Source organism: Choloepus didactylus, chromosome 9, assembly GCF_015220235.1.
Source record: "Choloepus didactylus isolate mChoDid1 chromosome 9, mChoDid1.pri, whole genome shotgun sequence".
NCBI classification, from domain to species: Eukaryota; Metazoa; Chordata; class Mammalia; order Pilosa; family Megalonychidae; genus Choloepus; species Choloepus didactylus.
Window position 1 is genome coordinate 115,892,942 of NC_051315.1, and position 13,755 is coordinate 115,906,696.

General features: G+C 36.7%; 1 protein-coding gene across 1 annotated transcript in view; it reads left to right on the top strand.

The window, feature by feature from the left end:
* ACSL3 (acyl-CoA synthetase long chain family member 3) overlaps window positions 1-13,755 on the top strand; it is an 87,309-nt gene that overhangs the window by 57,264 nt on the left and 16,290 nt on the right. Inside the window, exons 3-8 of the mRNA XM_037849526.1 lie at window positions 4,728-4,905; window positions 6,180-6,289; window positions 9,399-9,537; window positions 11,784-11,934; window positions 13,002-13,125; window positions 13,361-13,432. Coding sequence (XP_037705454.1) covers window positions 4,728-4,905; window positions 6,180-6,289; window positions 9,399-9,537; window positions 11,784-11,934; window positions 13,002-13,125; window positions 13,361-13,432 — 774 coding nt within the window. The remainder of the gene's footprint in view (window positions 1-4,727; window positions 4,906-6,179; window positions 6,290-9,398; window positions 9,538-11,783; window positions 11,935-13,001; window positions 13,126-13,360; window positions 13,433-13,755) is intronic.

Here is a 13,755-nt window from a genome sequence, read left to right on the forward strand (position 1 = left end):
TAAAAAAGAACACTGGGTACCTTTGTCTGTTTGTTTCCTTCCCCTACTTTTCTACACATCCATCCATAAACTAGACAAAGTGGAGTTTGGTCCTTATGGCTTTCCCAATCCCACTGTCACCCCTCATAAGCTACATTTTTATACAACTGTCTTCGAGATTCATGGGTTCTGGGTTGTAGTTTAATAGTTTCAGGTATCCACCACCAGCTACCCCAATTCTTTAGAACCTAAAAAAGGTTGTCTAAAGTGTGCGTAAGAGTGCCCACCAGAGTGATCTCTCGGCTCGTTTTGGAATCTCTCTGCCACTGAAGCTTATTTCATTTCCTTTCACATCCCCCTTTTGGTCAAGAAGATGTTCTCCATCCCACGATGCCGGGTCTACATTCCTCCCTGGGAGTCATATTCCACGTTGCCAGGGAGATTCACTTCCCTGGGTGTCTGATCCCACGTAGGGGGGAGGGCAGTGATTTCACCTTTCAAGTTGGCTTAGCCAGAGAGAGAGGGCCACATCTGAGCAACAAAGAGGCATTCAGGAGGAGACTCTTAGGCACAAATACAGGGAGGCCTAGCCTCTCCTTTGCAGCAACCGTCTTCCCAAGGGTAAAACTTATGGTAGAGGGCTCAACCCATAAACCACCATGTATCTTATTTAAGAGGAAAGTGTGCACTACGGCCAGTTAGTTAAAGCTCTAGTTTCTGTTGGTCGTGTGTTGCAGCTGTGGCAAACTGGACAGTGGGTATCACAACTGCATGAAAGCAGGTTAGGGATGTTTTTTTCCTTCTTCTTTGTTTCATGTTACACTCATATTGCAGCAGCAGCAGCATTTGCTGTGATAGGATATTGATAAGGTAACCTTTCACAACTGCGTGGAGTTGCTTTGTGGCGTTGTTAACTTCTGTCATTAGTGCCTCCTGACAATCTTAGCCTCAGAAGCGAGGGTATGAGGCATGTTTATGACCAAGGGTACCTTGATAGGGTGATTTTGAACAAGTTATATACTTTCTCTGTGCCTCAGTAGTCTCATCTGTAAAATGTGGGTAATAATAGTAACTTACCTACTAGCATTATTGTGAGTTTAATTAACATTTGCAGAGTACTTAGCACACAATAAGCATAGTAAAGCTTAGCTGCCCCCATTATCATCATCACAATTATTACCAGCCATCCAGAATATTTTCACTTTTTCTGTCTCCCTTACAATAATTTGTTAATAATTTTTTTTTTTTTTTTTAAAGGGAATGGTTAAATGAAGTCAGTTGTGCTTTGTTGAAGAAATCAGGAAAGTGTATAATATAATTTTGGAATATTTCTATCCCCCCCCAAAAAAAAAAAAAAAAAGAAAAAGTCTTAGTACTTAAAGAGGTTAAATTCACCTGAAAACTTGGTCTTTATTAGACTTTCATCCTTCAGGAGCCTGAATGGTCAAGTTTTGTAGTGCTTTTATTTTTTAGGATTCCTCTATATGTTATCTCCATTTTATTTTTATAGTTTTCCTTTGAAGTAAGAGACCATCATTATCAGCATCATCAAAGCATCTAATTATACTTTGTCCCTAAGTAAATTAAATTATAAGGTTCCTGTGTCCCAGACAACTTAGCATTGATCTTTACACATGTGCATGTCATAGCTGTCAAAGAATAAAAATGTGAGAGAAGAATATAACTTTAGGGACCATCTTAACCCACATCCTAACTTTATAAGTGCAGGCAGAACCTGTTCAAAGACTGCATAATAGTCATTCACTTAGCCATACTAGTCATTCATTTTCCTGCCTCCCAGTGTATGAAAACGGAACATATTTCTGTCTCATGTTGGTCTGGGAAAGCGTGTTTAAGAGGTGGTGGACAAAGAATGTCTGACTGGCAATCAGAACAAAAGTAGCTATAGGAATTAATGTTCATATGGATATTTTTTTAACCAACCTTTTTAAAAATGAGGCTGCTAAAGAGGAGAGAAGGTCAGATGACACCCCCAAGGCACAGAAGTTGTTTAGTTACACCATCTGTTCGTCCATTCCACACATTTAGCAAATAATCACTGTGGGTCAGGCAGTGTTCTAGGCACTAGGGAGAAAGTAATGAACAAGTCACACAGGTTACTCTTCTTGTGCAGCTTTGTGTGGAAGCACAAGAGACAACAAATAATACATTAACAGATAATAATAAACATTGACAAAATACAGCATCTCTGAGTAGGCTTTGAGGGCTGAGTGGCAAGAAGGAGCCAGCTGTGCAAAGATCTGGCAGTGGGACAGGAGAGTGTATGGGTTGTAAGTTGGGTGAGGCATGTAGGGTGCAAAATTTAAGAAGTTACCTGAGAGTGAATGCCTCCTTATATTTTGTACCCTTGGGGCCTGTCTTGCCTCATCTTTGTTCCTGCCCTGGCCTATTCTGTCTGAAGACAAAGTTGTAGTTTCAGGAAGTGTTTCAGGGGAAGATTTGAGATGAACACAGAGGTGGGCAGAGTGTAGATTCCTTGGGGCTTTGTAGGCCAGGGTAGGGTTTCTGGATGCCATTCCTAATGGAAAGAGAAAAGGGTGACCTGATTCATATTTATAAAAAAATCGCTTGCTGCTTAAAGAGTATAAAGTTATAGGGGAATAAGAATGGAAACAGGTTGATCAGTTGGCACGTGTTGGTTCAAGGGAGAAATGGACTAGGATGATAGGAGTGGAGGTGGAAAGAAATGGCTGGATTTGGGGTATATTTTATAGATAGAGTTGCTAGTACTTTCTGATGGATTTAGAAGTGAGTTGTGAAGAGAAACTTGATGGAGAATGACTTCTGAGTTTCTGTCTGAAGCAATTGGGTGGATGGTAGTACCCTTCACTGAGATAGGAATGGCCAGGAGAAGAGAAGGGGTGTGTGTGTGAATTAAGACGTTTTCTTTCAGAGCATGCTCAGTTTGATGTTTCTACTAGACCCTGTTTTAGTTTCCTAGGCTGTTCAAGCAAATATACAGTGGATCGCTTAAACAGTGGGAATTTATTAGCTTATGTTTTGAGGCTAAAAGAGTCCAAATCAAGGTGTCATCAAGATGATGCTTTCTTCCTGTAGACTGGTGTTCTGGGGAAAGCATAATAGGATTGTGGAGTGGTGAGATCTGTGACTGGATTTAACAAGGTTGGGTGTTTTTCTTCAGCAGAGTTCAGTAGTATAGGCAGGGAATAAATAAATGGTCATTTATTTGCCGATTGACTGATCAGAGGGGCAAAATTGACATTAGACACTTTTTCCGTCATATGTCAAAATTACGGTGTAGGTATGGTCTTCTGAATGTCTTTATGGGAAAACTAGAAGAGTTAGTAGTGATTTAAAGAACTAAAGTAGTTTCCAGATTTTGGTTTATACTTTTTATTTATGAGGAGACCTTGCGCTTGAATTCAACTCATGGGTTGATTTCTTTGCCACATGGTGGCACCGTCACATGAGTTCTCTATGTATCTAATGCCTTTTCACACAGGCTTTGAAATATAAAGCTCATAATTTAGATTCTAGAATCCTAGGAGATAGCTCATGCTTATCTTTGGACTGTAAAATTCTTAATAATTGTAATGCAGTTCCTGCATGTTTTGGCCAAATTCTCATCTGTCTTCTCACACCCACAGAGCTCCTTTTGAAGTCATTGGAGCTCCCTGTGCTGAGCATTTCATGGGGGTGCAGAACAAGATGAGAGTTTGGGACCACTAAAGTTTAGTAAATGTCCTCTTAAATACAGTTGCCTTATCCATCAGAATAATAATTTATTCACGTCCATCAGTGAAAAGGACACTAGAGGGCAGCAGTTACCTGTTTTCCATGTGTATCTGTCGTCCAACCTCTTATTTCTAGAAATCCCTTAAATGTTTGCATTTTTGAAAATGAATGTGGTCAGTTGGTTTAAGGTGTGAGAGGCATATATTAATGGCATAGCCATGTTTGAGAACTATCTGTATGTTTTTTCAGATTGAGGAGCTTTTTATCCCATCTGTATAGAGATTTATGCTCTGACCTAAACTGGAGAAAAGCCCTAAGGACAAAAATACGTTAACCATCTTTAAAAGGGGGTATGACTAATGCAAAGTCGATGTTACCTGCACTAGCACAAAAAATAGTGAAAGCCTAGGGGTACCAGTGAGCATTTAAGGCTTCAGCAGCAGAACTTTGAGTAATAAAAGTGGTCTCCACCAGGGTGAGTAAATAGAGACTTGTTTACTTTGTTTCTCCAGAGTTAGAGGCAGTAATTCAAATTAAATAGTCATAAATATTTATCTTGGGTAGGGCCAGTTGCTTTTTGTGGCTCGTATTATACCATCTAATATTGAATTTAGGAATTCTAAGTTGAGTTAAAGTAAAATTTTGGCATCTGTAGTACTTGGCACTAGATTAAATTTTAAATTAGTACTTAAATCACTTAAGTAAATAAAATGTGTAAGTGAATTATAGTAGTATATGACCATTTGGCAAACCCTGAATATTTTGGGGTAGGGGGGACAACTCATTTGGAGTTAAAGATTCAGCATATGTTTTGAATTGTCATGGAAGATGTCACAAAATAATTGAAATTTTAAAAAAATAGATTTTTCAGTCCAAACTTACTTTCTAGCTTTTTGTTAGGAAAAAAAAAATACATATATATATGAAAATATAAGGTGGTTTGTCATAAAATTTGGACACATCCTGGTTTCTTTCTGTAAATTAATATTTCAGTTGTATTAAAAGCTGCCTGTACTTTTTTGTTTCATCAGGTGATTCTTGGACACTATAATTGGCTCTCCTATGAAGATGTCTTCATTAGAGCCTTTAATTTTGGAAATGGCTTACAGTTGTTGGGTCAGAAACCAAAGACCAACATTGCCATCTTCTGTGAGACCAGGGCTGAATGGATGATTGCTGCACAAGCGTGTTTTATGTATAATTTTCAGCGTATGTAGGCGTTCTTATTTTGTGGAAGAGTGGGCTTATGTTATCATGGGGGAGATGCTACCAACTTTTTGTTGAAAGATTTCACTCTTGAGGTTACAATTCTGATGTTAATGGGCATTTTGTTTTCAACTTGCAATCAGTGGAGGACTCTGTTCTTTAAAAAACTTGGATTTTTTTGGTCCATTTTGGAAAGGAAACCTGTTGTGGAACAAATTAAATCGTTGTGGTGAGGGCACTTGGGAGAAACATGCGTAGCTTTTGAACCCTACCTACACTTATGGGTCATTGCTCTGCCACCATCTCTCAGGAATCCCCTTTTACAATTACTGTCATTTTGTTAGGCTGCTTCTATTATTAGTAACAGTTGATATCTAAAACACTTTCGTACTTGAACCTAGTAAACTTCAAGGTGCTAGGTTAAATGATAGAACTTATAATATTGCAATTATTTGAATAATAATCATGATGGTTCAGTTTGTGAGATAGTCTTGGAAACTTACTGCATAGGGCCTAGTGCCAAAATGTGATGGGAAGTGTGGACGTTGTCTCATCCTTCAGATGAAACATAAAAGATACATTTACCAGATTTCTTGCTGTAAATGACCCCATATTTTTTTTAAGTATGTATACTTTTTTGTTTTCATGGATTTGAATTTTATGTCATGTTTCTTTTGAGAAGCTTTAAAAGAATTGTTTTTTTTCAGAATCATTTTATGTCTTACCTTGAGTTAGGAAGAAAGCAAATAAAGATCTATATCATTATTAATATTACATAATTTCAAAATTTCCAAGAAAATTTTTAATTAGATTTTCTATTTTAGAATAAGCAATAGTGTCACTTGTTCATGCTGTTTTCTAATCAACATTAATACCTTAAATCTGACACTCATTTTGTATATGTTCTTTTTCTTATTTTAGTACTAAGGAGTCAAGAATTAAGACTCTGAAACTTTACAGTTATAATCCCATCTGAGTGTGATCGTCCCAGAGTAACATCTGTAGGTGAAACAAAACAAAATTTTAAAAATTGTAATTTGTAAATGTTAGAAATATTGGGAAATTAGGAGACGGTGAATAAGCATAATATTGATTCATATATTATAACCTAAAAAAAACCAAAAAACTCAGCACTGTTTCCCACAGAGTATGGATTTAACAATTTAGGACTCAGTATATGCTCCATTATGATTCACGTCTGCTTTCAGAAAGTATCTGTTTATATTTTGGTGGTTCAAAGTTTGAATATTTGACTTCCTCTTCTTTTTTCCCTGTAGTTGTCACATTATATGCTACTCTAGGTGGTCCAGCAATTGTTCATGGATTAAATGAAACAGAGGTCACGAACATCATTACCAGTAAAGAACTCTTGCAAACAAAATTGAAGGTGAAGAATGTATTTACTTTATGACTGTGTCTGATACTTGAGAATTTTCAGTGTCACGAGGATCCTGTTACACTTAGTTCTTTTATGAGCTTTTAAATTTTTAATATTGTTTCAAGCTTTTATATCATACTTTAATCCTTTAAATGAGAAAAAGGATTTCATTTGTATTTATATATAGAGTCCATACATAATTGTTAGCTGTATTAATCTATTTTGTCCCCCCCAATAAAAATGTCATTTTGAAGAGTTGTTTAAATTCAATTTTATTGAGATTCATTCACATACCATGCTGTCATCCAGTGTGTACAGTTGTTCACAGTACCATTATATAGTTGTGCATTCATCAGCACAATCAATTTTTGAACATTTTCATTACTGCAAAAAAAAAAAAAATAAGAATAAAAATTAAAGTGAAAAAGAATACCTAAAACATCCCATCCCTCCATTCCTCCCTATTATTAATATAATTTTTGTCCCCATTTTTCTACTCATCTGTCTACTGGCTAAGGGGAGTGTGAGCCACAAGGTTTTCACAATCACACAGTCACACCGTGTAAGCTCTATAGTTATACATTCGTCTTCAAGAATCAAGGCTACTGGGTTGCAGTTCAACAATTTCAGGTATTTCCTTCTAGCTATTCTAATACCCTAAAAACTAAAAAGGGATATCTATATAACACATAAGAACAATCACCAGAATGTCCTCTTGGCTCCATTTGAAATCTCTCTGCCACTGCCACTTTATTTTGTTTCATTTCTCTTCCCCCTTTTGGTCAAGAAGGCTTTCTCAGTCCCTCATTGCTGGGTCCAGGTTCATCCCCAGGAGTCATGTCCCACTTTGCCAGGGAGATTCATACCCCTGGGAGTCATGTCCCACGTAGTGAGGAGGTCAGTGAGTTTACCTGCAGAGTTGGCTTAGAGAGAGGCCACATCTGAGCAACAAGAGGTTCTCTGGGTGACTCTTAGGCACAATTATAAGTAGGCTTAGCCTCTCCTTTGCAGTAACAAACTTCATAAGACAAGCCCCATGATCGATGGCTCAGCCTTCTAAACTGATAGTACCCAAGGCTTGTGAGAATATCAGTGATTCCCCAGGTGGGGAAGTTTAATATTTCCACATTTTTCCTCAATCCCTCAAGGGGGCTTTGTGAATATATTTTTATTCTCTGCCCAAATTACTAGGGGATATATTGGGGCTTCACACTAACCTGTACAAGCCAATCGGAGAAGGATTATTTTTTAAGCTAGTAGTTCATTTATTTTGTTTCTGAAGCTTTGAGTAATTATGCGTTTTCAGAATTTTAAAAGGAAGAAAAGACTCTTTATGAAACTACAGTAAAAGGGTTTTTTTTTTTAGTTCCTAGACAACTCTGAAAACAGGAATGTCTGGGCTACTGTTTTGTTTTGTTTTGTTTTTTAATAAACAAATTTACAAGTGAATTCACTCCCCATTCCCTCTTGAAAACATGGTGGGGGTTTTGGCTACTTTATAGTTCAGGTACTCTGTCTTTACATGACCATTTCAGAAGGAAGTAACTTTGTTGATGAGGATTTTACAAATGTCCAGGGCTGTGCACAGTATGTCTAATTCTATAAAATAGTAATTCAAATTTCAGGTCAATGCTTTTTTTTCTGAAAAAAGTGGCATTTATGCCAGTGCTTTTCTACCTCTTTCTGTTTTTTTTTTTTTTTTTTTTTTTTTCTTTTTTTTTTTTTTTTTTTTTTTTAATCATCATTTTATTGAGATATATTCACATACCACGCAGTCATACAAAACAAATTGTACTTTCGATTGTTTACAGTACCATTACATAGTTGTACATTCATCACCTAAATCAATCCCTGACACCTTCATTAGCACACACACAAAAATAACAAGAATAATAATTAGAGTGAAAAAGAGCAATTGAAGTAAAAAAGAACACTGGGTACCTTTGTCTGTTTGTTTCCTTCCCCTACTTTTCTACACATCCATCCATAAACTAGACTCTTTCTGTTTTAAAAGATTATTTTTATTTTAGTAATATATATGGCATAAAAATTGCCTTTTTAACCATTTCTAAGTGTTTAATTCAGTGGCATTAATTACATTTACAGCGTTGTGCTACATCGTCACCGTCCTTAATAAAACACTTGTGTCTCCCTAAACTGAATCTCTGTATCCATTAAGCAGTGCCTTCTCCTCTCATTCCCTCTACCCCAGTCCCTGGTAACCTGTAATCTACTCTATTTATTTATTTGCTTATTCTAGCTATTTCATATATGTGAAATCATACAATTGACCTTTGGTGTCTGGCTTATTTCACTGAATATGTCCTCAAGGTTTTCCATGTTGTAGCATGTATCAGAACTTTGTTCCTTTTCGTGGCTAAATATTATTCCATTGCATGTATATGCCACATTTTGTTTATCCATTTATCTAATCTTTTAATGGGTACTTGTGTTTCTTAACCTTTTGTCTGTTTTGAATAACTTATATGTACAACTTACATATACAAGTATCTGATTGAGTCCTTTCAGTTCTTTTGGGTATATACCTAGAAGAGTAGAATTGCTAGGTCATGTGGTAAATCTGTATTTAATTTTTTGAGTAAGTGCCAAATTGTTTTCCACAGCAGTTGCACCATTTTACATTCCCACCAGCAATGCATGAGAATTGCAGTTTCTCTAAATCCTTACCAATGCTTGATATATTACAGATTTTTAAATAATAGGCATCCTATTGGGTGTTAAGTGGTATCTCTTGTGGCTTCGGTGTGTATTTCTCTAATGTCTAATGATGTTGATCATCTTTTCTTGTGTTTATTGGCCATTTGTATATCTTTTTTGGAGAAGGTCTATTCAAGTCTTTTGCCCATTTTTAAATTAGGTTGTCTTTTTGTTGTTGAGTCGAAGCTCTTTATATATTCTGGATATTAAGTCCTTACCACATATGTGGTTTCCAAATACTTTTTCCCATTCTGTAGGTTGTCTTTTCATTTACTTGATAATGTCCTTTTGATGATTTATGTAATATATTGTTGCTTGCCCTTTCCCTTCCCTTTTTTGGGCTATTCACTAAGCTCTCTGGTGAAGAATAATGAAAACAATGAATGTTGTGTTTTTCTAGGATATTGTTACTTTAGTTCCACGCCTGCGGCACATCGTCACTGTGGATGGCAAACCACCAACCTGGTCCGAGTTCCCCAAGGGCGTCATTGTGCACACCATGGCTGCAGTGCAGGCCCTGGGAGCAAAGGCCAACCTTGGTATGTCTCAGTTTTCTCTTTTCTTATGTGTGTTCTGCAGTGAACGTGTTCCCCAGAATTACTTCAAGTATTTGATCATATCAGGTTTCTAGACTGTCAGTTTGAGAAATGAGGTCACTCTAGATATTCTTCCATCTCACCTTTACAGAAATGGTTATGAAATAATAGAATCATTGATTTATCAATGTTCTAAAAGTAGTGTTTATTTGAAATTAATTAAAAATACTTTCTTTTATATTAGTCAATTTTCCTGACTCCTTTTTGTGATATTTTTGGAGGGATGACTTAAAGTTATTTTTATAAATAACGCCATTAAACTTGTCCTACCTGGTTTACCTGTAGATATTAACAGATAGCTAGAGGGGCTAAACCAACATCCCTACCTTTACTCCCTGCTCCAACTCTACTCTTGCCAGAGGAGACATCTTTATCCTCCAATTAGCACACCTAGGCATGGTGACTCTAGAAGTTCCTACTCTCAGATGAGTGTTAGAAAATATTTGAGAAAGTTCTGGTGTTTAGGGGTATCTTGAAAGCTACTGAGATTTTGATACTGTATTTCCTCTCTAGCTGGAAACCAAGTGAGTAATTGGATGTAGGCATTCAGTCAGCTTGAATAAACAGGAGGAGGAGCAGATTTTCTTTGGCATGGGGTTGTATTATTAATTTTGGGCATGTTGGAATTTAGGTGCTGATAGAATATTGGAGATATCCAGTGGTCAGTGACATATACTAGTATCTGGATAGATAATACTTCAGAGTTAAAGATGGTGTTAAATTTAGAAGGCAGACACATTCAGGTTTTAATTACAGCTGTGGAAGTAGGTGAGAGCACCCAAAGAATCAGTAAATGAATGAATGAATGACTTGAAGAAATAATTATGGAGTGCTTACTCTGGACCACTTCAATTGCTTGTGTTCTCTTCCTCACAGTTGTAATGTTAATAAGGTTATGCCCAGTTTCCTGTGAGAGAATGCCCACTTCCTCTGTCGTCCTTTCTTCTGCCTATTTGAAGAGCTTGAGTTTGGTTGAAGTGGCAGTTATGATTGGTTGATTTCATGTCTTTCATTAAAATTTCTTTGCTTAAGGGGAAACATTCTCTTTTTTATGGAAAGTTCAGAATGTTTTGTGGGCCATCTTGAATTCACTTCCCTACTTTCATAAACTGACTGGAAATGAAGTTTAGAATATCCTACCTGTAAGGAAGACTGGTTATCAAAATTTGATACTTGATTCAAGTGTTATTAATTCTCCCCAAGTTGCAAAGGAATGTTGTGCTGGGAGGATGCTTTCCACTTGAATAATAATTTACATTTATCATATTTAGAAGTCCCACATGTAAGATAGTTCCAGGATTAATTTCAGGCTGATCAACAATGTCATCTATGACCCTTTGTATTTCTTCTGTGGGGTGTTGACTGCTGTTCTTAGGCTTGTGCCCTTTGATTGTTAGTGGGCACCGTTATTTGTAACCCAGGACTCTGAGGTAACCAGGTTAATTTCACCACTGTGAAGCAGAGAAAATTTTTTAGCAAATTGTCTAGGTACCCTAGTCCAAGCCACTCTTATTTCTTATTTGAATTACTGGAATAGCCTTTTGTCTCCCTACTTTTTCCTCTCCTTTTCTAAAATGAAGTAGCTACAACAGCAGCCAGTGTGATCCTTGTCCCAGATGATGACAAGCCCCTGTTCAAAATAGCATTGCTTTCCATCTTGGAGTGAATTCCAAAGTCCTTAGCATGACCTTAGCAAAACCCTACAAGACTTGACCCACCTGCTACTTAAACTTCATTTCCTGCCAGGCTCCCTCTTGCTCACTCCATTCTTGCCACACTTTTTGCTGGTTTTCACACATGCCCTGCTCCTTCCCCCTCACTCAGGGCTGTAGCACCTCCCCATTTCCTTCTACTTAGAACATTTTTTCTCCCAAATCCAGGGTTTTCACGGCTCCATTCCTCATTTATTCTGGTCTCTGCTAAAATTTCAGGACTTCCCTGTCTTTTCCATCTAAATAGCATCTACTCTTACCTTGTCTTGCTTAATTTTTCTCCATAGCTCTTATTACATTATAGATACATCTGTTTTTCCCAGTAGAATGTATGTTCCTTATGTGCAGGGACTCAATCTGTTTTGTTGACCCCCTAATAAGTACAATTATCAGTTATTAATTGAGTTAATAAATAATTATGAATTAGTGATATGGCTGAATTTCTCAGAATTGTGTGTTTTTCCCCCTCTAATACAGAAAACAAACCTCATAGCAAACCGGCACCTTCAGATATTGCAGTGATCATGTACACGAGTGGATCCACAGGGCTTCCAAAGGGAGTTATGATCTCACATAGTAACATTATTGCTGGTATAACAGGGATGGCAGAAAGGATTCCAGGATTGGGGTATGTCGTGGGAAGTTAATACGAGTAGTTCTTTATTTATATCCATTGCTATAACATTAACATTTTGTAGTATATAGTTAAATTATTCCTTCAATTTCTGTTTACAGTAGGCATTTCCTTAAAAGACGTTAACATTAATTGGAATAGTTGTGAACTTTAGTTTTTGGATATTGTTGTTAAAATTTACTTTTTACTTTAAAAGTACAAGTTTTAAATGACTTCATGGTTGTAACCCTCTTAATCTAAATTATTTTCATCAGTTGGTGTTGTTCCCTTTGTAGCCATTTTTATACCTAAATATGTTATAATTTAGGTGAACAAATAATTTAATATATCCAGTAAATATTTATTGAGCTTTTGTAGGCCCAGTCTCTGGTTTTTCTTTTTATTTTCTTCCTTCCTTCCTTCCTTCCTTCCTTCCTCCCTCCCTTCCTGTTTCCCTCCCCTCTCAAATTATGTACACACACCTTTTTATACACCTCTTTCTCATATATGAAGATATATTTTATTTGAAGATATTATTTATAATTTGATTCAGTGCTCAGAACAAGACTCTCTTCTCTAGAATTCCCTGGCAGACAATTGTGGATTCTGTTTGAACTCTTCTGGTTAGTGGCCCACTAGCCCCAAAGACAGTTTTCTTCCTTGGATGATTTCTTCTGTTCTTCAAAAGGACCTTCCAACCCCCCCACCCCTCACAAGCTCCAATTTCTTGCCTTAGCATTTTGCATCTGCAGCACTCCCAGTTAATGGATGCCTTCGAGCAGTACTGGGAACCCAGAACATAGAGCTCACTTAACCACTTCAGTTTATGTTGTGCTATAGTTCTTTTTTCCCCACCCCCCTCCCCGCTCCACACACACACACTCACATACATATACATTCCATCAACAGGGAACCTCAGTTGAGACCCTTGGGGCCTTTCCATGTGCCTTTTCAGTGTATCTGGCTAGGGCCTGTCATTAGCCCTAACTTGCTCTCCATTAGTCACTCTGCTTCACTGCACAGATATGACATCTGACCTTTGCTGCTTTCATCTCTTTTTTTTTTTTTTTTTTTTTTTTTAGAGAAGAAGATGTATACATTGGATATTTGCCTCTAGCCCATGTTCTAGAATTAAGTGCTGAGCTTGTTTGTCTTTCTCATGGGTGCCGCATTGGCTACTCTTCGCCACAGACTTTAGCAGATCAGGTAAATATCTGTGACTTGAGATTCTTAATTAGGACTTTTTAATATTGTTTCTGTAAGTTTGAAATATGTTGTACAAATGACAATTCGTTTTAAAATAAGTGTTTACCTTTTACATGCTTATTAAAATATAAGTAAATGAAAATGATGAATTGATTATAGGCTTTTTGATCTAAAAATTACATTAAATATTTAAAATAAGGATTACTGTATATGGCCTGTTTTTTCTTCTTTGTAGTCTTCAAAAATAAAAAAAGGAAGCAAAGGGGATACATCTATGCTGAAACCAACACTGATGGCCGCTGTTCCGGTAAGAATTGGGCATTATTTAATACTGAATACTAAAGAAGTATTATCTGCTACAGAATATTAGTTTATGTGGAAAGGATATTGTTGTCAAGGTAGTTTATGCAGGATTTAGTCCTTATTGGTTATCTATTTTGCCTTAAACCATATAGGACTTATTCAGTCTTGCTTTTATCTTTTTCTCTATTTCCTGAACACCCAACTTAATTTCAGCTTTCATATGATATTATCAACTCCTTTCTTAATACAGTTTCTTGTTAGAATCATTTTGTGATAGCTGTTTGCTGATGAGTGGAAGAAACCTTAAGCCCAGCAGGGGATAGGAGC